At 41.5% G+C, this 24,719-nt stretch overlaps 1 protein-coding gene across 1 annotated transcript in view; it reads left to right on the top strand.

Moving 5' to 3' along the window:
* The first annotated feature begins 439 nt into the window (after positions 1-439).
* Positions 440-24,719, top strand: part of phactr3b (phosphatase and actin regulator 3b) — a 47,946-nt gene continuing 23,666 nt past the window's right edge. Inside the window, exons 1-7 of the mRNA XM_061070567.1 lie at positions 440-569; positions 19,260-19,418; positions 19,590-19,664; positions 19,786-19,926; positions 21,638-21,868; positions 21,948-22,155; positions 23,618-23,799. Coding sequence (XP_060926550.1) covers positions 440-569; positions 19,260-19,418; positions 19,590-19,664; positions 19,786-19,926; positions 21,638-21,868; positions 21,948-22,155; positions 23,618-23,799 — 1,126 coding nt within the window. The remainder of the gene's footprint in view (positions 570-19,259; positions 19,419-19,589; positions 19,665-19,785; positions 19,927-21,637; positions 21,869-21,947; positions 22,156-23,617; positions 23,800-24,719) is intronic.

The following is a 24,719-nucleotide window of genomic DNA, read 5'->3' on the forward strand; positions in this document are numbered from 1 at the left end:
ATTAAATAAATTAAATTGCACAAATTGCACGAATTGTGTTGTGTGTTCAATGGGGTCACAGCTGTTTGTACAGTCTGACAGTCTGACACACTCTATTGCATAACTAACATTATATGTCTGAAGCCCATTTGCAATGTCTGGCCTCTAGATAGGTATTATTTTACCTTTCAAACCAAAAATGAATCTCACAAGTTGAATTCAGATTTTGTATCTAAAGACATTGGGGCACATTGAGAAAGAAGGGGGATTTACGAGGCGCTCGGGAAGGCGCCATGATGCTGAGCGCGTAATGGATTTCCCCAGCAGCGCTGCAGCTGCTCGTCTCTGAGCAGGAGCTGCAGCTGCAGCAGCGCAGCCCCAGTGAAGAAGCAGCTCCACCACTTGATGCTGGCGACCTTGGCCGGCGCTGGCTACGCCTTCCGGCTTCCCCTCTGCCACCATGGCATCGTGCTCCGCCGGGCTGGAGGAGGAAGAGGAGGAGGAGGAGGGATGCGTGCTGCAGCGGGGCCGATCTCAGAGTGACCCGAGCAGCATCACCGAGGTCCGCCTGGGGGAAGCGCACAGAGCAGGTAAGCAGCAGAGGGGGTGGAAGGGGGGGGTTGCACGCCTGCTGTGACAGCTGTCACCTCTGCGTGCTCTGGCCCAGGTGATTGGATTGATCGCAGGGGACAGGAGCGCTCGTCTGCAGCCCGATCACATCCCTGTGGGAATATACATGCAACAAACGTAGGTTGTGTTGTAAACGTACGTCATTTACTCCCCCCCCTGTATGTGATCCGTGCTGAGCCGTGCTGGGCCGTGCCGTGCTGTGCTGGGCTGTAGGCCTTATTGCTCTAATAACGGTGCCACTCACAGAGACACAAGGAATCAGGGTCGTTTCTTTGCCATGCAACACACACAGCATGAGATGTTGTCCAATGGTGTCCCTCCACTCACGTCTCTGATGACTCATTATAGCGGTGCATTAAAAATAACACGCATTGATTAGGTGACATTTACTCATGTGCAGATGTTCCACAGCTGGAGCCCATGCAGTGTTTCCCCCACCAATCTGTCCCATTACCCTGTTTAACCCTCTCCATATAAACATCATTGTTGTCATTACTTGCAGACGATGCCATTAATCCAAAGAACCCCCAATGACAAATGTAACCATTATATTTATATAGATTCTATATATATATATTCTATTATTTTTTAATATTTTTGCAGCAAGGTGAAGATGTAATGTACAACCTGCCCTCACGCATGGAATGCAGTACATGGAGCTGAAGCGGATGAGAGTGATGGCTGTGTATTTGGCTGTTTCCATGGCGATCCAAATGGCAGAAGGCAGCACTTGGCTCTCCGTCTCTGAGCTGACACAGTGTTTGTCTGCTGCCCTCGCTGCTTATTGTTGGCTTTTTGGAAAACATTTAGTTTTCAGAGTGTTTTTCCTCATCGCTCTCGGTGATATACTGCAGCCGGGCCATTCAGCGAGAAACGCCACTTAGTCTGTGAATCTTCTTTGGGATTCACGTTTCCACTGGGAGTCGCTGGGCTAAGTTGTCGCCAAGCAGCAGTCATGGGATGTGTACGGTTTTGAAAGGTATTGATCAGTGGATCTACGTGGCAGTACGATAAATCAGACATTTTAATATCCACCACCGCCCACACGCTGTCGACTCAACTGGTTTCACTACGTAGAAAATGATGCTACTCAGCTGCTGTTGTACAAATGAGAGGCTCAGTTACCGAATCCTAGTCTGATGTGTAATATTTGAGACAGCGCATAGTCCAGAGTGTGCACTTTTGTTTTCATTTGTGTGTGTGTGTGTGTGTGTGTGTGTGTGTTCCAGTCTGAAGGTGTCACAGGGATCAGCTATCTTTAGAAGTGAGGGCCATGGCAACACCGCAGAGAAGATCTTCAAGTTCTCCTGCCGAGCCGACAGGAGGATGTTGTGTTCGTGCACTCGGTTCCTACCGCTGGTCACGTTGTCGTGGTTGTTATGGTTACGTAACAGCGTTGGTGTACAGGCAACGCTGGCAGCAGTGTCCTGTGATACACTACATCCACTGTTCCTTACCGTTTTAAACCTGAATTCACCCTGATCCCATCTCCGAAAGAGGCGCTGCAGCAGATTTCATCCAGATCTGATGTTTTCCCGTGCAACATCAGGAAGAAAAGGGATCGGGCAATGCTGCAGTGAAGCCCGCCTGCCCTTCTCCTTCCCCTCTGTTCGGTTACTAACCCTTTCCTAGCCCTGGCATGCCTACTGCCGCTTTGATCCTCGCCCTTGAAGAACCATCTCCATTAGAGGGGATAAAAGGGGGGAGTGACACATCCCTGATGATGGCATTATCATGGCATCCAGCTGGGCATTGTCACACTGAATCAGCTGCACACTAAATTGGGCCTAATACTCAAATGTCTTCTTCTTCCATTGTGATGCTTTTGCAGTGATGCAGGAGGTAGACGAAGCATTTCCCTCTCTGACACGTGGTCCCAACCGAAACAGAAACCACTCAACATTTGTGCAAAGAAGGAATCTTTCAACTCAGATTCAGATTCTACATATTTTGATGCCATCACACACCACACAGAGCAACAAGGACTCTGATTCTACCGGAATACATGCTTCTCAGAACCTAACACATGACAGCCTGTAGTTAAAATGCTTTTCTCTACCAGACACAAATGGCAGAATCAGAGCAACACGCTCAAATTCTCTTTGCATGGAGGTTCGGAGATGGTTTTGCTTTTAGAGGCGATGACAAGCAGCAACATTGTTCAGCACATACAGGTTACATCACCATCTCAGTCAGAGATGACACAGAGCTGTAAGTGTAGCCAAAGTATTGAAGCCCAAAGGTGAGATTCATGCTGCGCTCAAATTCTGGCGCATAAAGTAGCCAGCAATCCACAAATTCATTACGTTCATGAAGAGAACGACTGTGCAGGTACAATGTGACACTTGCACCTGCACCTGCAGACAGAATTGGCACATTTTTACCAGCTGATACGGTCTGCTGGTGGAGAGGACAAGTGTGATTTTGATGGCCTTGGCTTCTGGTATACTCACAGTCACAGATTCATCATCTTGATCCACGATGTGGCCACAGCAGCGACCCCGGATCGGCATTACATAACTAAATAAAATCAGACCTAGCAGAAAATGAGCACTTGAACATACGTCAGTTTGATAAGAACCAGCTAAAATGACAGAAATCATCTTTGGAAAACAATATATTTGCCATGTTCTTCGACTTGTTCAATTTGGCCCCTGTCCCATCCACTAACATTGAGGAGATGGGGTTTATGACTGCACCTGTTTCTGCAGCCAGTCACCATGATTTAGCTTCACTCTTGGGAAGCTGACACACTGTCCATCTTAATATACAGTCTATGGCAGGGGTTTTCAACCGGGGGTCTGCGGACCCCTGGTGGTCCGCGACGGCATTGCAGAGGGTCCGCGAAATTCATTTTGATATTTCAACACATTTCCAGATTACTCTTGAATATCGTGAAAAATATATACAATAAGAAAAATATGTCTAAAATAATATAAAGGTGCTGGTGATCATGAGGTTAAACTTAAGTAGGCCTCGATTGTTCGTGTTATTTTGTATGATTATCATTTGTGACATATTCTGCATTCCTTTGTCATCTTCCCTCTTCAGTTGTAGTCCAAGCTTATGTTGATTGTTATTGATCACCGTTACTAACGTTCTCTCAACATGTCAGCTACATGTCTGTACATTTAAGTCATGAACGTTATATATTGATGTTCATATGGTTCTGAGATGCAGTACAACTACAAACTGCATTTTAATTTTGTTTCCAATTCTTAAGCACTGAAAATCAACCGTTTTTGTTGTTTTTACACAGATTTTTCTACATTTGTTTGAGGTTTTTAGGTAGATATAGATATGTTTGAGGTTTTTAAATAAAATCAACATGGAAAACCAAATGTTAAAACTTCCTTCTATCCACATGCACACACGCACACACGTAGGCACGCGCGCGAAGGCACATCAGTGGGCCGTGGATTATTTTCTAGTCAGAATGGTGGTCCCTGGGACAAAACCAGTTGAAAACCCCTGGTCTTTGGTATAAGCCTGCCATTGGCTGTGTGTCTCACCATTTATTACCCCTCCATGTCTACATCCCGTTACTGTTTTTAACATCCCATTTTTAATAAGAAGTAGTCTAATTGCTGAAAATGTCAAGGTTTGAGGAAGACCTCATAGTTTCAGGTGCAGTTATATACCCACAACTTTCACGCTTTAGTCTGTGTACCTGTCACTCGCAATCTGTTGTGCATGAGAATGACCATCATGCACGTGCACCCCCGCTACCGCCATAAATTGAATTTTATTCTGTGGGAAAGGTTGCAAAGGAAGTGAAAAAAAATCCTGGGTCCACCAATTTATTTTGATCTGTCCCCAAATTTTAATGGGTTCTTCTTTGGGCCATGTCGCACCCATCTACAAAATATGAAATCACAAGAATAAAATTATTACCCAAATATCCTGGTTCAGCTTCGTACAAACATTGGTTGTGTGCAAATTAGACATTATGAGCTGATCCATTCACTTTCACTTTCACTTCCAAATTAAGTGCTTTAGATAAACGTGTTTCTCAGCGATCAACTTGGTACCATGTTATCATTATCTGTAGAAATGATGACCAAAACAATAACAAGAGTTGTTAGTTATAATAAACAGGATTTTTAGATTCTGGTTTTTAGAGTAATATTATAAATGAATAGCACAGAAAATATGATTGTTTTAATGTCCCTAATGAATATATCACTCAAATGTACTTTTGCAAGTGACATCCTGATGAAGTCCCAGTGGCCTCAGCAAACAAAACACAACATTATAGGGCTGACGGCAGTGCTCTGTGCGTCTCTGGTGTTACCTCGTAGCCTGCTGGAGTCTCTTCTCTTGCTCCCCTCGTCTCTCTGAGCCGGTGATGTTGTGCTAATCTGACATGTCGCTCTAACATCAAAGGCTTTCTCCCTGGACTCCTCCGGCGTACTCCAACCACCTCGGCCCGTCACACCGCCTCCACCCACACATCTCAGCTACGGACTGGCCTCAGCTTGGTCCTCATGGGGGTTCTGACGAGGCGATTAAGATTGTTTTTATTAAATCAGGAGGCCTCATGTTTTATTAACCACATAGTCTATACATAAGAGAGTGTGTCTCATATCATATTAAGAGCTGTTACTGAACAGTGAGCCGATTAGAAGACAGTATGGCCCCTTGCCAATACGAGCCACTTATGGCTCCCCAAAAACGTCACTTCCCTTTCAGTCACAAATGTATATAAACAAATACAATTTTGTGCTTCATCTAAAGAGGTTTTTTATGTAACATGTTGTAATATCTGTATATACAAATCTATATTGCAGCAAACAGCAAACTTTTTTATGGCAAAAAAGTTTGCTGTTTGGTGCTTGTGAGAGATCGACATGTAGATTTAGATACATTTTAGAGCTGATTATAAAATTATGTTGATACGATTATAAATGATAACTTCAACAACTCGACGACTCTTGAACCAAAATTTTCACAGATTTTGCAAGTTGTTGATGCAACTCTAGATTGCATTCATGTGAATTTTCAGCCTCCAGAAATAATTTTTCTAATTATTATGAATCACCACATGAACATACATTAAGTCTGTTCTTAGGCTACAGCAGTATCTGGAGTATCTACAGTTGTTCTTACATTCATCAAGTCATTTAGCATTTTGAACACTGCAAGGTAATGAGGTAATGAGGCAACGCTAACACTGGATAAATACATATATACATTATAAACATATATGGTTTGCCCACTATATATATATGGTTGGCCCGCTGCTAAAAAATAATCCAAGGGGAAACGCTGAAATATATATAGAAATGGATCATCAGGGGTTAATGCATACGCTTTGAAGTCAGTGTTTATTAGGAACACATACCGGACTTATACCTGGCGATCCTACTCTCTTTTCATCGGCTTGCAGGCCTGGCATCCGCAGACGTGAGGTTTGCATCTGTACAGTTGTACTCCCTGAAAATACCATGCCTGGTGACACTAGAGAGATGTTTAAAGGTGTCTTAAACACCTGCCCATAAGAAGATAGGTCCAAAAATGCTGCTAAGTGGGGTCAAGAGCAGTTGAAAAGTCAAACTGCCACCAGAGGGCTCAGCTTGGCAGATGGCTATGTTTCATAAATGAGGTAAGCGGTCAATGTCAATGAGTCCGGCACTGCAGTCACCTGAGAATGGGGACAAATGGTTTGTCCAAGGTCGTACTGCATATAGAGTGGGAATGGACGGACATCCTCAGGATTACTCAGCGCTTTACTGCAAGGTTTAAGAGGAGATGCAAGTACACTGATGCACTCTGAATGAATATTCACTTTACGTCGAATCACCTTTCAGACTGTGAGACAGGAATGATAATTGTCCAGGCATCGTTAGAATAAGCTCTGAAACCGTTTGAAATTCTCGTAGAGGAGGTTGAAAAAACTCCACGCTGGAAAGTAAGCTTTGCGTAACGTCATGCTCCTCTGGATATTTTTAGAGCAGATGCAACTCCTCAGAGTGTTTTAGGATCTCGCGTCTATTTAAAAGTGGAACATCTAAAAGCAAAGATGAAGGGTTTAGTGAGGAGAGTATGGCAATGATTTATGTGGAGCATTGCAGATGTGATGTGATGAATCTAGGGCTATTTTGTGATTTGCTGAGAGAGTAATAGGTTGGTCCGTCAGTGGGTTTTTACCCTTGAGTCTTTGTCACATCATTGATTCTTTTTTATGAGCCAGCAGAGACTCAATGGTGGTAGAGTGGCTAATTCAAAAATACCTCTTTTTGTGCCAACTCATCTCTCATGTCATTATGCACTATACAGAGATATCTCTGTGTCCCTCTGTCTCCAGCTCCTTGTGGAGGCAGGCAGGATAAAACATGACATCACTCTCTGCCAGTGTATTGGAAGGACACAGCACTATGTAGGAGACTCACAGTGTAGATACAGACCCCCAAACCAAACTCTCAGTTCACTCTTAGTTCAGTTCATGAATTGCCAGAAGTGGTGTCACTCGAGTCAGTAAAGTTGGGGCTGTGAACTCAAAAGTTTGAAAAGCTAAAATATTTGGGGATGTAGACTTTTTCTTAAAGACTAAAGGTTAATGACACTTATCATAAAATCAATACCAAAATATTACAATAAGTCATAAAAAAACAACACCATACAACATGTGTAAAGATATATTATATAAGTCCTCTACATGCCTAACCTCAATGTCCACAAGTCACCAACAAAGGTCGTTCTATACATAAGGTTGTTTTGATTGTCAATGCATAGAATTAGGTCGGTGGACTATAGTTGCTGACTCAGTCCTTGACCACAAGGGGGCAGTAGAAAAATAGTTGTAAGTATATGTAGCAGCTTGTTAGCAATTCATTTTCTGCAGAGAAACATCAGCATTCTTTTGAGTGGCGCGTCCAGCAGCCTGATCAATATAAGTCGAATTTTTACTCTTCTTTATTTGTTTTATGCAACATTCTCGTAGGTGTTGAATGCTTAAATATTCATTAGCTAGATGCTTACTTTGTCCAATGGAGTGGACAAGTACTATAACATGGTTTCGTGGGTATATTGCTGAAAATGTCTTGAAACTAGTGTTAAACACTTAATAAGTAAACTTAAACCGAAAAAGATTACAGTCTGACTTATATATCATAGATCATCGTAGATATACATATATCAATATTGAGCTTTGGGGTGATTTGATCTCCTGCATAAATCAAATCGAGCAAATTGTCTGATATGACAGGATGCAACAATGTGTGAATTCGGTGTGACAATTAAAGAGCAGAAAAGGGAACAAAATCATACTAGAATGTGTTTGTCTCCATGTGCAGACTGAACAGTTGCACGAACAGACATGGTGAAGCTGTACAACCCCCACCCCTCTGACACACAAACACACACACCGTCTCCCCTCCCCCAACAACTAAACAATCCGGGATCCCTAAACAACAAGGATGTCACACATACAGTAGGACTTAAAAATTGCTGCAATAGTCTGCTGTACACTGATGGAATTAAAAACAGAGCGGTGGTGAAGCTTTGCCCAAAGAGACCAAATCTTGCGGCTTGTGTTTACTTCTCTGTGTGCCACTTACGTCTTTCACCAACAGAGCTTGGCTTTTATTCTCCATTGTGCTCTCCATGACAGGTTCTCAGGCAATGCTGCCTTTATGATTTAAATAGATGTTTTTCTGCGTGTGTGCCCTTTTATTTAGTATTCTTACAGGGTTTAATATCCTGGAATTGCTCTCACATGTCTGCAAGAACAGTGACACCTCCTGAGGGTGCCCATAATATGATTTATTTTAAGGAAAAGAAAGACTATGTGTTAAGCACAGGCTGATATCCTGTGACTGGGTCAGGCATGTCGGGGGACTCGACTTAAGCTGTCAGCCATTTACACACGATGTATCTTTTATGAATGTTGCATGGGCTGACCTAATTCCTTTCAGAGACGACGAGAAGCAATATGTTGCACAGGAGAACACACCACAGCATCCAGCTGATCCTTTTGACATCCTCATCCCACATCAACATGGGTATAAGGCTCAGACAAATGGAAACAGCAGCGATATGATCACTCCGACGCCCCTGGAAAGGCAGAGGCTCTTGACCACCTCCAGCAGAGTTATTTTCAGCCATTCATCTCTACAAAATCTACACTGCACATCCCACGGAGCTGGGGAGCGGAAACAGCCTAGTGAGGGTTTAATTAGAAAAAAAAAGATCCTTTTGGTCTCTGCGGCAGATGTAATTAAACAAATGCTAAATCCCAGAGTAGGAATGGAGAGACTCTGGCTGACGAGACTCTCTCAGCAGTCTTAAAGAGACACTAACAAGAACAAATGAAAGCTACTAATCAGCCCCCAAGTGGTTTTGAATGTGACTTGAGCGAACCCTGTGAAATGCATGACATTTTTTTATTAATAGACTGAAATACAATTAAATTGCTTAATTTTGAGTTTCCCTCCTACACCAGTCACACTTGTTATAATGTCTGGAGCACAACCTGCCTCATTTCATCATCTACTGTTGGAGCAAATTAGTCAATTGACAGTAAATTGAAAAGAGAATCATAGCTTTTGTTATTTGTTCACTGCATCATAGACTGTATATAAATATGGACTACATGACTGGTCGCCAAAAGTGAAGCCAAAGTATATTGATCGCCACCTGCTGGCTGGCTGAAGTATTGGTGTTCAAGTGCATTTTTTATCTGGTAAGTTTATTTTTTATAAGTTAATTGAATATATAAAAAAAAGAGCATCACATCATGATTGACAGCTAAGATTTACACGTGGAGGAACTCCATCACCCCACTACTCTGCAGACTGTGGCTCCAAATGTGCAAAATGGTGCCATTTGTGTCTGGTATTTTAGCTTCATATCTGGATAGTGGGAAGAAGTGGAGATGCATTTGTCCATATGGTACAAATGCTGTACACAATCTTTGTTTACCTGATAAAAACCTCTAGCTGCTGTGTGAATTGTGATTGGTAGGCACCAGGTCCAAAGGTGGAAGCTTCCTTGAGAGGATGTTGTTCTGTCGAATGTTGGATCCACCACTTTGGTCAAGACTGAAATACCTACTCCTTAATTTAGCTAAATCTTAATAAATTAAGATAATTTTTGTGTCTAATTAGCTTAATCATGACTCTCCTTTTGTTTCTGTGGAGAGGAACATTGGTTTTCTGCTGGTGGGGGCATCAGATCCCAAAATGATATCCTGCAATGACAAACAAAAGGTTTTGATGTGTACTTTGGTGGACTGCTCACAGGTGAACTGTTCACCATGTTTGCTTGGTCCGACCTTTATGTGAGCATCTGGTGCCTTCCTCCATTTCTCATGTGATTGTTAACTTGAAAATCCTTACCGCTTTGGATTGTGGGTCGGACAGACCGAGCCATCTGAAGATGCCACCTTGGTTTTGCGGTTGCTGTAATGGCATCTTCATGATTTTACCTGACACTCTATAAACTAAAATGATGAATAGAGCCCAGGCAGGATGGCGTCGACCTGAGAAACCTGGCCTCTTCCCAACCTTGAAACATCCCCTTCGGAGGAATCCCAGATACTATTTTGTTTGCAGCTCACACACACTATGCAGTCGAGGCTGTGTCTTCCCCGCTGCTACAGTCCCCCATTTGTCACTGTGACACTGCATTGGCTCGCAGTGTGCACAGGTTTTGGCTGTACCTGATGAATGATTCAGCAGATTTAAAGGGGAACAGCGCTGGAGTGGAGCAGCAGCAGAGTTATGAAAATGAAATGTAGCTTGCACTGTCGGTCTCCAAAGCCTGTTTAGGACTGAAATGTCAAACACAATGAAGTTACTTAAATTTGATGATACATTATGGGCTGTCTCTGACGTATGAGTTTAACAACCACTGTAGATGTGCAGAGTCACAATATGCCTCATATTAATAAACCATTTGCAAAAGAATCTTTGGGCAAATGCTTGATTATATTTATTTAGCCAAAGCTGGAAATTATTGTAGGTCACAGATTCATGACCTCATGATTCAGTTACTCTGCGGTTATGCTGTGAAACACAAGAGATCTCCCATCCCAGTGAATGTGATTACTGCACGTTTGAGGTTTGCAATCAATTGTAAAGTGCTTTGGTGCAAATTGCTTCACAAATGGACACTCCATAACTGAAGGTTTGAGCAGTTATACTGCTGATGTGCAGCGTGCTGCTCCAGTTTCCCTCGCCTCCCTTGTGACTGCACAACAATTACGTAGCCTGCACTTGCACAAACACACAGGCATAAACACACACTTGTGGCCACTTCCCACCATGTACACTTTACAGCTTATTTACAGAGAATTTAAGGAGGCAGAAGTAACCTCACTAATGTGTTTTGATCTCCATCAGGGCATTGACAATCATAGAATCACTTGTCTACAAGGTAAAAGCACATTCAGCCAAATCACAGAGCCTTTATTTTGAAAAGTTCTGAACTTGGGTCTGAAGATTTTGTCAATTGCTCAACAGACCACTGTAGTAGCCGTTATGCAATGAATGAAAAATAACAGCAGTTAAGTACATAATTAAAACGTATGTACACGCCACATACATGAACAGTAGTTTCCTTTATGAAAAACATCGGCTACAAAATCGTAGTTGCAGATAAACCAGGTAGGATTAACATTAAGTTTTCCAACTTCAGTCTGAACCTTAGACTGTACATAAAAAGCTCTGCATTTCAGCAGGCCCAGCAAACAGCCCATTCCAAACAGACAGGGTTAGAACAGACACTTCACTTAGATATGAACAGAGAAACAGACAAACACTGGTATAATAATAACAATGATTCAGTTTCATAGTAATCCAGGCTGTTGAAGCAACTTAGCTCTGGAATTCATACATTTAAGTGAGCAGTAAGTCATAATGAATGTAATGAAAGTGTTTTTCATAATGTGATGAAAAGAGTTTGCTAAGAAAATTGTCTATTTAGTTAAAGTAGATTTAAGCCCTTTGGCTTTGCAGTTTGAAGCTCTGCTCTTGATAAATATTTCCATCTGCTCTTGTTGGTGAATGGATCCTGCATCACTGAAGTCACTTGAGATTCCCTCATCTTCAGGTTGGCAAGCTGGAGGTCGTGTGTCACTTTTTCACGAGCTGATCACAATTTGTGTGGACAACCTTTTGGCACTCCGTACGTGCTCGGCCATATTAAATGAAGTCTTGTAAATATTGAATGAGATTCATGTTCTCTGAGTAGCCTACGCCACCAGTTTTATTCTTTGTTTACTGCTGGTTTGTCCCTGAGGAGAAATCCAGCCACTGACTGTTATTATCTCTGATGTACTGTAACTCGGCCCTTCCTGTACGAGCAGCTCTGTAGAAAATCGATCTGAAACCACAAAGGTTTTGCTTAATTGACGTTGTCTCAGTATTAAGTCATCTGTGCTGATGAAGCAGAGATGACAAAACATATTTAAAAACTGGTCTTTAGCAACATTAACATAAAAGAGACACTGTATCTAATGAAAATCATGAACACAGTCTCTCTCTATTATTGCAACAGGGTTTGTGTGACTGTATAAAGTCCTGAATAACTAGCTTTTTGATCGGAGCATGTGAGTATATTTCATCTTTAATAACCTGTGGCATTTTCTAACTTCTTTGGGGTTTTTAGCCACGTTACCATGGACGACACACAACTATTGAATGGATTCTCTCATTACTTTGTTGATTCCCTGACTTTTTTGGGGGTGACATTTAGTGAATCCTCTTTAAAAACCTGCACAACCAAGCATATTATTCTCTCATCATTCTCCACTGCACTTTGTGATTGTGAATCAGCTATTTGTTAAAAATATTATATCATATTCTTTTTGTCAAGAATGTCAAACATTGATTGTTTATTTTCTCAGATGTGCAGCTTTTCATCTTGTCTTTGTCTCTGGTGAGGGTAATTTCATTTTGTTGGGCTTTGGACTATTGATCAGACAAAATACACATTTTAACGATGTCACTTTGGGCTGTAGGGATCTTGATGTGTACTTGTCACAATTTTCTAACATCTTATAGAATAATCACAGAGAATAATTAATCAAATAAATGGCATAGTGCAAGCAACTTTTGGATTGTTGCAGCTGTCGTCAAACTGCTGTAGCCTTCTAAATCTTATTTTCTATATGTGGCTATAACATTTCACAAAAGTTAAGTAAGGACAAAATGCCAGTCAACGTAATTTCTTCCATTGGAGCCTGCACGTTTATTCATGACACAGGCTATTCTGTATTCATGGCTGTTCTGTGGTCGCCTAGTTTTCTGTCTGCTGAGTCTGAAAAAAACCTCGGCACAAACTTATACCTTCATATGATGGCTGATTAATGTAATAAAATAGTATATTGGAGAAATAACTAACTAACCTGTAAACTTTGACTGCATCCTTCACAGCGGACAGCATTTACTATTAAAATGATACTCTAGATGTGACAGGACCTATTTGAACTGCAATGTTATACATTACAGCCCAGTGTTACTTTAACTGTTAGTTTAATTTGAGGTTATCACAATAATACTTAACACATAATACAATTTATTGCAGAATAGTAGTTGCAGGATAGCTGCAATAAATATACCTGTCTCCTTGCACTGTGTGCCCTGTACAACACTCCGCTCCATATACACTTACTTCACATCATATGTGATATGTGTTAATATAAACCATATTGATATTATATATAATTTTATACAAAAATATTGTCTTTTGCACACTCTGTTTACCAATTCTTACACTCATAGTATATTATATTATCTATTGTATAGTCAAATACTTATATTTATACCTCTACTATATATCATATATTATTTCATACTCTCTGTATATTCTTTGTAAGTCTATATACACATATTTATACATGTGTACATGTTATAATTATTATTATTATATTACTATTATTATATATACTGTTGCTGCCATTATTACTATATACTGCTATTATATTGGTATAATTACTTTCATATATAAATATATATTATGTTATATTATATACTATATATACTGTACTATTTTTATATACTGTCTACCAATAACATTACCATCATATCATCTGTACTATTACCATCATCTTGCCACTGCACCTTATCTATCTATTTATCTTGTGTTTCTGTTTTTTATTCTTTCTACCTCAATATTTTTTTTTTATTCTATTGTATTGTATTTTATTGTATTCAAATATACTGGCTGCTATGACGACTTAATTTCCCTTCGGGGATGAATAAAGTAATCTATCTATCTATCTATCTATCTATCTATCTATCTATCTATCTATCTATCTATCTATCTATCTATCTATCTATCTATCTATCTATCTATCTATCTATCTATCTATCTATCTATCTATCTATCTATCTATCTATCTATCTATCTATCTATCTATCTATCTATCTATCTATAATGATCCTCCTCAAATGCCATTGCAGCATTTAATTGAAGGAGACATTTGGATTATCTCCAGCTACCCGTGATGCTGAAAGTGCACATAAGGCATTTTAGGTTTAGAAAATAAGCCTTTATTTGTTATTTTCTGTGGGGGGGTGGGCTCCCAGATGCGTGTGGCCGCCTCTGGCTGTACTACGTGGTGCAGTAGCCAATGGCAGAGCCCGAGGAGGATGAGCGTGTGTCGGTTTAGCTGGCCCCCTCCTCCGGGCGGGAGGGGCGGGGCTCGCATGGCCCATCAGCAGCACTGGCAGCAGCGAGGTTGCGGACTATGGCTGCGGATGGAAACCAGTGGGCTCCACCTGAGTGTGTTCCCGCTCCCACCTTCACCGTCGCTGTGACACCGGGATTTTATATATTTTTGAACGAACCATTGTTTCAGGGACTGGTTTTGAAGTCGTTCGCTTCTTAATTGAAATAATAAGTGAACAGCAGCAGCAGCTCCGGAGCGTCGACCTGTGAACACATGAAGCGAGCAGCGGGTCTGCTGTGATAGGTAAGAGATATTCTCCAACAGTGCTTCTCTGATTTCATACTTCACATGGATTTACCCGAAAAGTACTGTTGATCATGTGATGAGTCTGCTGGGACTTGTAGTTTTTGTCTTTATGGCCATATGGTGCTCAGTGCTGCTATAACCACCATTTATATCACCATCATATAATTGTAATATTCCCACAGTGACTTGTGGCATTTCTTGTATTTTTTTGAGTGATGCTTTTTATTGTTTCCATAAGAAATACAACAACCTTTACTACAGCAGGTAAAGTGTACTTCTATCAACAAAGTAAAATAAGGGGTTTATAGCATAATGGAAGTATAAAACAAATACATAATAATATAATCTAAATGGGTTATGTAAAGGTTGCATCATAATATGCAGGAAACAGCACAGCAGTACAGTGAGTTTCTAGCGAAGAGGGCTTGTATGATATTTTCATTTTTATTAGGGTTATGGGTCTGATAAATCTGTAATATTGCTTTGGAGACTTGTCATGGACATAGCATAATATTACTACATAATATAGATTTAAACATGCATTTATTTTATGAAAACAAAGCTCATGACAGTAAGTTGTTGTCAGGAACGTGAGTGAGGAGAATGCTTGCTCATTCTCTGCAGGAGCAGCTGCTTTGGGTTACAGTACATCGACTGTACATTATCTCTGATATTTGATATTCAAGCTTATTTTTCCCTGCTTGAAAAGACGACTCTTTGCAGAGAAGACATGTTCACGTTCACCCAAACCCCCAGCCACCTAAGCACTTTGATAAATATTTCAACATAACTTGCAAATTGCGCCCTGATTTACATTATGCATCGTTGCATGCTGGGCCGCCATTGGCTGCGGGTTCTCCGTCTCTCTGTGTGGCAGCATCCTTCCCCGATCCGCCCAGCAACTCCCTATTCCTCATGCCGTGGTGATTCTCTACCTCCGAGGGCCTTTTTTTTCCCTCCTGCAGCATCCAGCGTAGTAACCATGGCAACGGCAGCCTGACCCTGGGTTGCGCTGCTCCTGCTACTACAGGCCTGACCTGAATTCGCAGCTGCATCCCAGGCAGGCGCACACGACTTGGGCGACTGACCTGCTTCTCATTGTTGGTGGACATGCAGCTGAGGGCGTCAGATAAAGACGGGGCACCAAAACCGCCGCTGCTGCTCCTGCCCATTGATCGATGAACTCTGTGGTGATTGGCCCAGTGTTTAAAGAAGAGGCTGAATGTCTGTGATGTTAATGCAGTGTTATGTTAATGCAGGGATTGATGCAGCTTCCGTATGCAGATGCAGCAGCTGCAGTCTCTACAGCTTCCTAGCTTCCACGACAGATTCCTTTTTAGCAGAGTGTTGTTCAATCACAAAACACCTAAATTATTGTTCTTGTGTGCCAGTACATTTAAAATCACCTGAAGGGCTTTAAGAATGGTTATTGACATTTTTTTTCACTATTTTATTTTCACTAAGATTGGATTAAGTGATTAATGGAGGAAGTAATTGGCAAATGAATCAATAGTGAAAATAGTCAATGGAGCCTTCATGAAAACCCTCGTTGTGAACATTTTGATAGTGAGTAGCTGCTGACATGATGCCTTGTATCTGTGCTGAAATCCTGTGTAAATATAGCACCTAGTTGAAAGGTGCCTTCTGGTATCTGCACATGGAGATTTCTTTTTTTTTTTTGTTGGATTTTGACCGTGTTGTTAAAACCACATTGTGAATATTTAGCACTTTAGCTTTGGGTGCTAGCTACTGCTACAGAAGGTGATCACCTGTCACATGCTGACACCACCGCCATCAAATCCACCCACACCTGTGGAACATCTCAATTTTTAGCTCACAGTACCTCTCCTTCTGTCTTCCTCTTATGTGACTGGGGCCAGTAAATGGGAGCGCATGTAATTCATTTCGTAAGGGAGATATTTGAGCAGATGTTGTCGATTTAGATGCGGCTGAAATTGATTTAAGGGATGAAAGTGTTTGTGGAGCGATCCCTGCTCAGCCCACAGCTCAGCTGTAAGTGTCAGCTTGTTGGCGGAGCCAGACTGTGTAGGAGTGACTATTTCTGTCCTTTCTCCAAGGAACTTCAATAAATCTGTTCGGGCATTTATAACATCTCTCTCTCTCTCTTTCTATCTTTCTCTCTCTCAGTCGGCCTCAGTGCTTCCCTCCCTCTCTATCATTGTGATCTGTCCACTACAGCTTAGCCTGTAGACTTAAAAGTGCTCCAAGATGTCAAATGAGCCGCTGAGAGGATTAGCCACTGACCGTCTGAGAATCTGCCCTCGATTTATCAATTTCTTGATCAACATCAATTAATATTTACCAAGTATTTTATGGTTTTAGCTCCTCTAGTGTGGAGATGTTGTACATTTCTTTTTCTTTCACATTCGAACACTGATTGGTAAGAACAGCCAAATCAATATATTGACAGGCTGAGTTTATCAGCTGCTTAATGCTACAATGGATAAATCATTGTTGGCATTCATGACAGCTGATAAGTGCCAAATGTAAGTAATGGGAAGCCAAAGTTAGCTGCTTGGGCTATCTAATTTCCACCGCTGCTATTATAGTCTTTCCACGAGAGCACTGCCACACCAAGGCTGGCACCACTCTAATCCCTGATGGTTCATTGAACGCAACACAGTTAAGCCAACTGCTGCAGAGGTTGAATTTCAATTGAGACTGCATAGACATTTTATTGATGAAGAGGGCCAAGTGACATGTGTTTAAATGACTTCTGTCTGACTTACAATCTAAAACCCAATGGATATTCCGTTAACAACAATAAGAAAGAGAGAGAAGCAGCAAACCTGCTGGAACCAGATAATATATTCTTCTTGTTTATTTATTATATTCAACTTAATCTGTGTTCTTAGCAGGTCCCGGGCTTTCCAACAGATACATTTTTCATAATTGTCAAAACAATATCCTGACTAAACCTCAACATTTATTTGTCTGCAATAATACTTAATAACTGTAGTCAAAAAATTCACAATTAATAAAATAAATCTCATTTGCTTTCTTCCTCACAAATGAGAAATAATTTTGTCTAATTGAGGTGTTTTGAAAAAGCATTTCAAAAAGAAGTTGAAATTGACTAAAAATACACTAGCTGGGTTAGGGAGATAAGCCAGGAAGACCAAAGTCACATGGTCGACAGAAAGATCAAATATGAGCGAGCAGCTAAAACCAATTTGTATCAAGTGTGAAAACAGTGTGACTGTGTGAAAGAGGTCACTCGTAATGATGAACCTACCTCGCCGCCTGCTCCGCTCAGTTCTACAGAGGTTTATAGTGAGTTTCAGCTCGTTGAGTTGTTCTGTCACATGTTTTTCTTCACTCTCACAGCCCTTTAGAAAACGCCTCAAAACGCCCCTGTCCAATACAGCAGACAGAACCAGTCAGAGGCCAGCTGGGGAACAGAGTTGAGCATTTAGCTGTTAAAGCTCAAGACATTTCCTTCAAGTGTTGGTGAACAACTGAACCAGAGATGAAGTGTGAATATATGAACTGACAATCATCAGGTGACCAGAGACATGGCTCCAAAACGAATGGCAACATCGCTCTGTTGCCTCCAAGTGGCCTAACAATCAGTAATTGCACAATAAACTGTATATGAACAAGTATTCATTGTTTCTCAATTGACTAATTAATTAATGCAGTGCCAAACAATTAGTTAATAAACTGATTATTTTATTAAGGATACATAAAGTGCAAGAAAATTAATTAGTTCCTGTTAAATTGAATAATGTTTGGATGGGTTTGTCTTCTATGATCGCAAACTACTTTGACTTAACATACGAGATTTTGTCAAACTTTGGTTATTGGATGATGTGACATTTTATAGACAGAAATAAATCAAGCAACTGAGAAAATAATCTGCAGATTGGTTGATAATGAAAATTGTTGTTAGTTGCCGCCCTAGATTCATATTTGTCTTTCTCCATTACACACGCAGAACATAAAGTAAAGAAAAGTGTACATAAAAAGCATTTTACATATAAATATGTTTGACTACTATTATCAAGCATTGTGTGAAAAAACTAGTTAAACCTTTAACTTCAAGAAAAGACCTTTCCCTCATAAATGAAAACCTCTACTGTACAAAATAAGAATTCAAAAATATACATTAGACATGGAGGCAAAACCAGTTGCTCATCTGCTTGTTTCCCAGTAGCAGCCTGTAAGATGCATAACATTCTGTCGCTGCTGTTTGTTGTCAAATAGTGCAGTAAATCTCTGTAATGCAGCCAAAGTCATGTAAACTGTGTGGGGATTGCAGGCTGCAGATATCTGCTCTGACCTCAGAAAGAGGCTGTTGTGCTGGAGCTGATTTAATTTATCCTCCGTGTGGCTTTTAAGAGAGTTTTTAAAAGCCTTCCATTGTCTGCGTGTGTTGGGGCCAGGAAGGTCTGGCTGCCCTGAAACCATGTGAGTCATTCACAAACAATGTGATTCTCTGTCTTCTCTCCACCGCTCGCTCGCCCGCTGCTCCTCAGAATTAGACCGGAATCAATAAGGCATTTACAGCCACTGACCCACATTTGCCACTTTCACATGACGATGGGATGTTTGTAGTGTTCGGCCAATTGTGTTACAAGTGATTGAATACATTTCTGTAGCTTCTGCTACACTGGACCGCTGACTGATGTCACCACTGCCTGTTGGCACGAAGGCCTTTGTTGTCTGCATCCCATTTGAAGGCAGCTGTGTTTGTTTGGTGTTGCAGATGGGATGGACCAGCAGAGGGCACTGCACTCGGGTTGCCTGGTCTCAGGGGTTCGCACGCCTCCCGTACGCCGCAACAGCAAGCTGGCCAGCCTGGGACGCATCTTCAAGCCGTGGAAATGGAGGAAAAAGAAAAACGAGAAGCTGAAGTCTCCAGCAAGTGAGTGTGTCGTAAGACTTGTGCTGCAAAAAATAGCAAAACAACAACACCTGATGGTCGGGGAATCAGTCAGGGAGTAGGGGAGAAGGCTGCAGTTATGTTTTCCACGTGTTTTCATTTCCCAAGCATCCAGCAGACTGCTTTCATAACTGTTTTTTGTTGTTTTTTTAGCGGTGGAAAAGAAGGCAGCTGCACGACATAAGAGAGATGACCTCGTCAGGAGGAAGCCAGAGGAGACGGAGACAGGTGCAGAACGAGAAATGAGGACACACACACATGACTCCAGGCTGATCACAGTTAATTTGTTTAGCCACATGATGCCACGCTCATTCCCGTGCTCCTCCTCTGTGCACTGTGTTTTTTGCAGAGTCAGATCTGGCCTGCGGGGGGGACGGTGAAGATCCAGACACGCCGACTCACTCTGACGCTGAGGACAGAGATGAGGAGCCTGTGGCGCCTCTGGCCAGCACCAACGAAGACCTGGGCAGCGACTTAGAAGCTTCAACAGGTGGAGTACAACACAGTGGCTTGAACACATTTGAGAAACAAAGAAATGTGTAAAGCAAAGCACTTCTTGATATTTAGGTTAAAGCTGCTTTATAAAACTACATCTGCTGACAGTAAGAAGGAGAGAGAAGTAATAGCTAAACTTAAAGCTGCTATTATTCATATACCTTACAGACAGTTAACTGTGTAATGAGAATTATTACGCGACGGCAGTTCCCATCAGGTTTACAAAGCATTTTAGCAACCTTCCTTCCGCCTTTTGGTTTTTATTTTGTGGCCCATAGCTCTTCACTGTTTTGGTTCGGCCCCTCTGTCATCCCCAGCAACAGTGACGGCAGCAGCTGTTTACAATGAAAAACCTCCAAAGATCCACATTTCACTATCTGCCCTTCACCAAACAAAAGATAGGCACATTAAGATCTATATATATTTTTTTCCTGTCTTTATTCAACAGCGTGGTCTTTCAGTTTGAGGGCAGGACTTCATGATTTCACGTTCACATTTGGCAATGCCCTGCACCAGCTGCTTGTCCTTAGATTTGCTCTGCAATGCTCAAACTGTGCACTCAGATTCCCAACATCTTCGCTCGGAATTCTCCTCTGCTGTTGGATAATTTCTTCTGTGCCTGGATTTGGTTTTGCAACAAGTCTGTTAAAATTCCTCAACCGATAGAATGCCAAGTGAAGTGTGAAATCAGCGACTGAATGTGAAATCAGTAAGCCCTGCTCTCTAACTGAAAGGCATATAGAGGAGTAAATGGAGATAACAACAGAGCTAAAACCGAGCAAATACTGGACTTGACTTTTACTGAAGGCCTGAAACACAATTCTAAAAAACGCTATCGCTGTCTAACATCTGCTGGATGTGTAAACAGGCCCCTGTTTTCCAGCATACAGTCATCCTTAAGTAATGATGATGATAGGGTAGTGTTTTGTTTGCTGCACTGCCCTCAAATGGCCAAACATTGAAATAACAGAGGTTACATTACTTGAAAGAGATTTAGACTATGACCGAAAAACATTGTTCAAGTACAGTATAATACTAAATATGAGTATTATAGTATTCCATGCTGTGCAGTACACCTGAACAGGTTTATCACAGGGCCACTACTTCTGACCGAGGCAGATAAATGAACTGATACTAGCTTTTAGCAGAAATAGTAGTGTCTGTGAATATGTTGGTTGATAAATAACAAGAAACAGGAGTAAAAAACGACGAGGTTTGAGGAGAACCATCATCACCATTACAGTTTAATCACTAACAGGTTTTTTAATGTAATGGAAAATATCTCAGTATGTATCTTGGTCACAAACCGATAAGGGATGCATTTGTGTTATGAGCTTATGTACAAAAAATAATCTACAGCCCTATATCCAAATATCAGTATCAGCCTCCGTATTGGTTGGTCTGTGATACCATTAAAAATCACACTCAAACCCAGTACCCGCTTGCCATGAAGCAACAGTGCTACTAATTCCTGCAGAGTGTTAAAGGTGTGATAAAAATTATACAAATCAATGATAATTAATCATCAGGAATAATCTTGTGGTGTTTTGCTTGGTCCTGCCTGTATATGAACGTCTTTTTGGTGCAGTTCTAGTGGCACCGGATTCAGCCGGGATTGCCATGACTCTGACTGTCCACTAAGTGGAGACAGAGACTTTCTGAACAAACCCAACCTCTGCCTCACCATCGCCGATGCTTCGTTTCAGTGCAAGACCTGACAGAGGACTCAAACACCGTGGCAGACCCCATTCAGAGTGACGATGGAGGAGACGAAAGCATCTCGCTGAGCGACCCCAGTGAGTCGCAGTCGGGGGGGAAGGCAAAAGCGGTTGAAGGGAAACAGGAGGCGCCTGTGGCCCAACCCCAGAGACGAGCCAGCACACCTCCTCCGCCTACCATGCCGGTCAAACTGCTCCCCAGACTGGGCAGCCTTGACGGTGAGTTCACCATGGTAACGATGATGTGAAGCCCCACTGGTTTACTGTGGTGTCTCACCATGATGGTTTCCCTCCTCAGGTGCTCCTCCGGTGTCGGTGAAGAAGTCCCCAGCCACCTTACCCAGAAACTTCACACTTCCCAAAGATTTTCATGGCTCCTTGTTGAGAGGCAGGATGTCAACACCCACAGGGTCCCCCCACCTAGGGGCACTACACCCACAGCTGCCCCCTAGCTGTATCATTGAGGAACTGCATCGTGCTCTGGCCACCAAACACAGACAGGAAAGGTCAGACTTTAGAGCAGGATGCATGTGTACCTACAATACTAAGTTAACTTTGTTCATATACTTATACTTAAGTGGTATTACATGAGCTATAATGAGAGTTTTGCAGAATGTCTTAATTGATTATTTCAATAGGAAAAAACGATCAATTGTCACTTTCAGTAAAGAGAGATAACGCATTAGTCCTGTTTAACTATTTAAAGGCCTTGTTCATGATAATCCATTATGAAAACTCCATTTGAACACATCACAATGTCACATCACAATGTAAATATTCAATTTAGAATCATGTAGGACGTAGAAAAGCTGCAACATTTTAGAACCCCAGCAAAGTTGCAGTTTTTGATTAATTTAAGAAGAATTCAACGATTATTACATTATTTGATCATCAACATAGTTGCTTATTACGTTTTTGTCATACAACTGCATGATTAAGTGATTCATTGATTGTTTCAGCCTTTCTGCTGACATTTACGACCTAGTCTGTTAAAATGTTTAGTTTAAAACACAATTTATAATGTTTTATTGGGCTGCCAAATATCTCAATATACAGTAAGTTTCAAATGTTTATTTTCAGACCTGAAAAAAATCTATACAGAAAACATATAATTAAAATGGTTCAGTGGACAATTTGACAATGACTATACCCATAAGGTCCTTGATTCACTTCAGTTATTGATTTAAAAGGTGCAACATCGAGTCTTCTTCAAGTGTTGAACACCTGGAGAACACACATTCAAAAACGTTAAACACCCTCCATGGAGCCAACAGGCAGTTAATCAATAAGTTGTTGACAGCAGTCGAATCTGAAGAAAGAACCCCAGGGGCTTGAAATGTTTGTTACTGTTCGACTGTGGGGTTACCGTTGATTACATCTGTGTGATTTTCAATTTTCTTCAGCTCAGTGTCTCATTAATACACAGTCCAGGTCCTGAGGCTGTTGCCTCATGCGTCAAACCATTAGTCGTTTGCACCTTTTCAATAAATCACTTAACTGAATCATGTTCTCTATGATCGTATACATGTTCAGTTGTTGAGAATACATACACGTAATTCACTTTTTTTCCCCACGCCCACCAGTAGTTTGCAATGGATTTGGAAATACTCTGATGCTCTCAAGTGTCACAAACTGTTGCTTGAAATAAGTATGTTGTTTAAGTTGCAAGAAATGTGTAAGTTCTTGTGCTAACATGAGGCTGTATTACACAGGAGGAGTTTGATCCCTGTTAAAAACAGGCTCTTTTCATAATGTACCTGTATCTCTGGATTCTGAAATATCAACTAAACTGTCCTCCAGCCCCTGTTATTGGATATGACTAAACTCAGCGAACATTTCCCCTTATTTAATCATCCAACCTCTTTTATAGCCTTTGAATGGCTTTTAAAAACCTTTGTTGAAGTCAGCCACTCATGAAACAAAGCTACGGATACGACTGACATGTTGCTGTGTGATATGTGATTTCAGTTTCCAGGCGCGCTCGTCCCCGAAACGGCGGATGGACGGCCGCTTGTCCCGCGCGTCGAGCACGGAGAGGGAGCCTGCCGGGAATTCTCAGAGCAAGAAGGAGTCTGACGAGAACAAAGAGAACTGGCGTCTGGACGAGTACTTGAACGACCAGGACAGCTGGAACGACTCTGTGATCTCCGGTAGGTCTCGGCCGGCAGCAGACGGGCTGAAACACATTTGCTCGTCTATTATCTGTCTCTTAATGTACAAAGCCGACAAAGTCTGGGCACCCTGTCAGTGGATAATGAAGCAGGGTAATCTCTGATGCCATTTGTTTACAGTGGGAGCAGGACAGGGAGATTTAGAGTAATGTTAAGCTGGAGACTCACTGGTGTTAAATTTCAGTAGCCTGTCAACATCTGGTCTGCTGGCCTAATTCTCGTCCAGTCACGTGGGTCAGTGGTGCACAGTCGCACCAATCGTGGAGTAAGGGTGGACATGGCAGATGTGCACGCCGCTGGCACGAGAGCAGACGTCTGATGAGTGAAGAGACAGTCGTGACAATGTGTAGTGGAGGAAGTGCAAACAGAATGGAAACATCTACAATATATATCAACATTAATACATGAAGATTAGACTTCTGTTTAGTGTCCTAACAAAAATAGAACATTCTTGCTTCGATCCAAAAATGTGTAGCAATTGTGCTAACAAGTCTAATTAAACTTTTACTGTTTCAGGGAAAGGTGACACAGTGGTTTGCTATGTTATCTGACAGCAAAAAGGTTATGGATTCAAACCATAGACTCTATATAAAGGACAACGCCTCAAAAGTGAAGCCAGATCTTGCCCCGGTGGCTGTTTGCAGTATAGGTCATAAGCCCTGCCTCCTTCTTGTTAGTTGATGGGACATTTAACCAACCAGAGGGTCAAAATACACCTCAAATTCATTATCAAAGATGTTTTTTGTAATTTTAAGTTATTACTCTCACACTGATTATGTTCAAGTGATATGATTCGGGTAAATTTGGTTTTAATTGGTTATTTTATGCTGTAGAAGAAGGTGAAATGCCAAGATTAACATCTGAGAATGATTCACGATTGTTCGGGAGTGTATTGGCGG

Source organism: Limanda limanda, chromosome 4 (genome assembly GCF_963576545.1).
Source record: "Limanda limanda chromosome 4, fLimLim1.1, whole genome shotgun sequence".
In the NCBI taxonomy this organism is placed as follows: Eukaryota; Metazoa; Chordata; class Actinopteri; order Pleuronectiformes; family Pleuronectidae; genus Limanda; species Limanda limanda.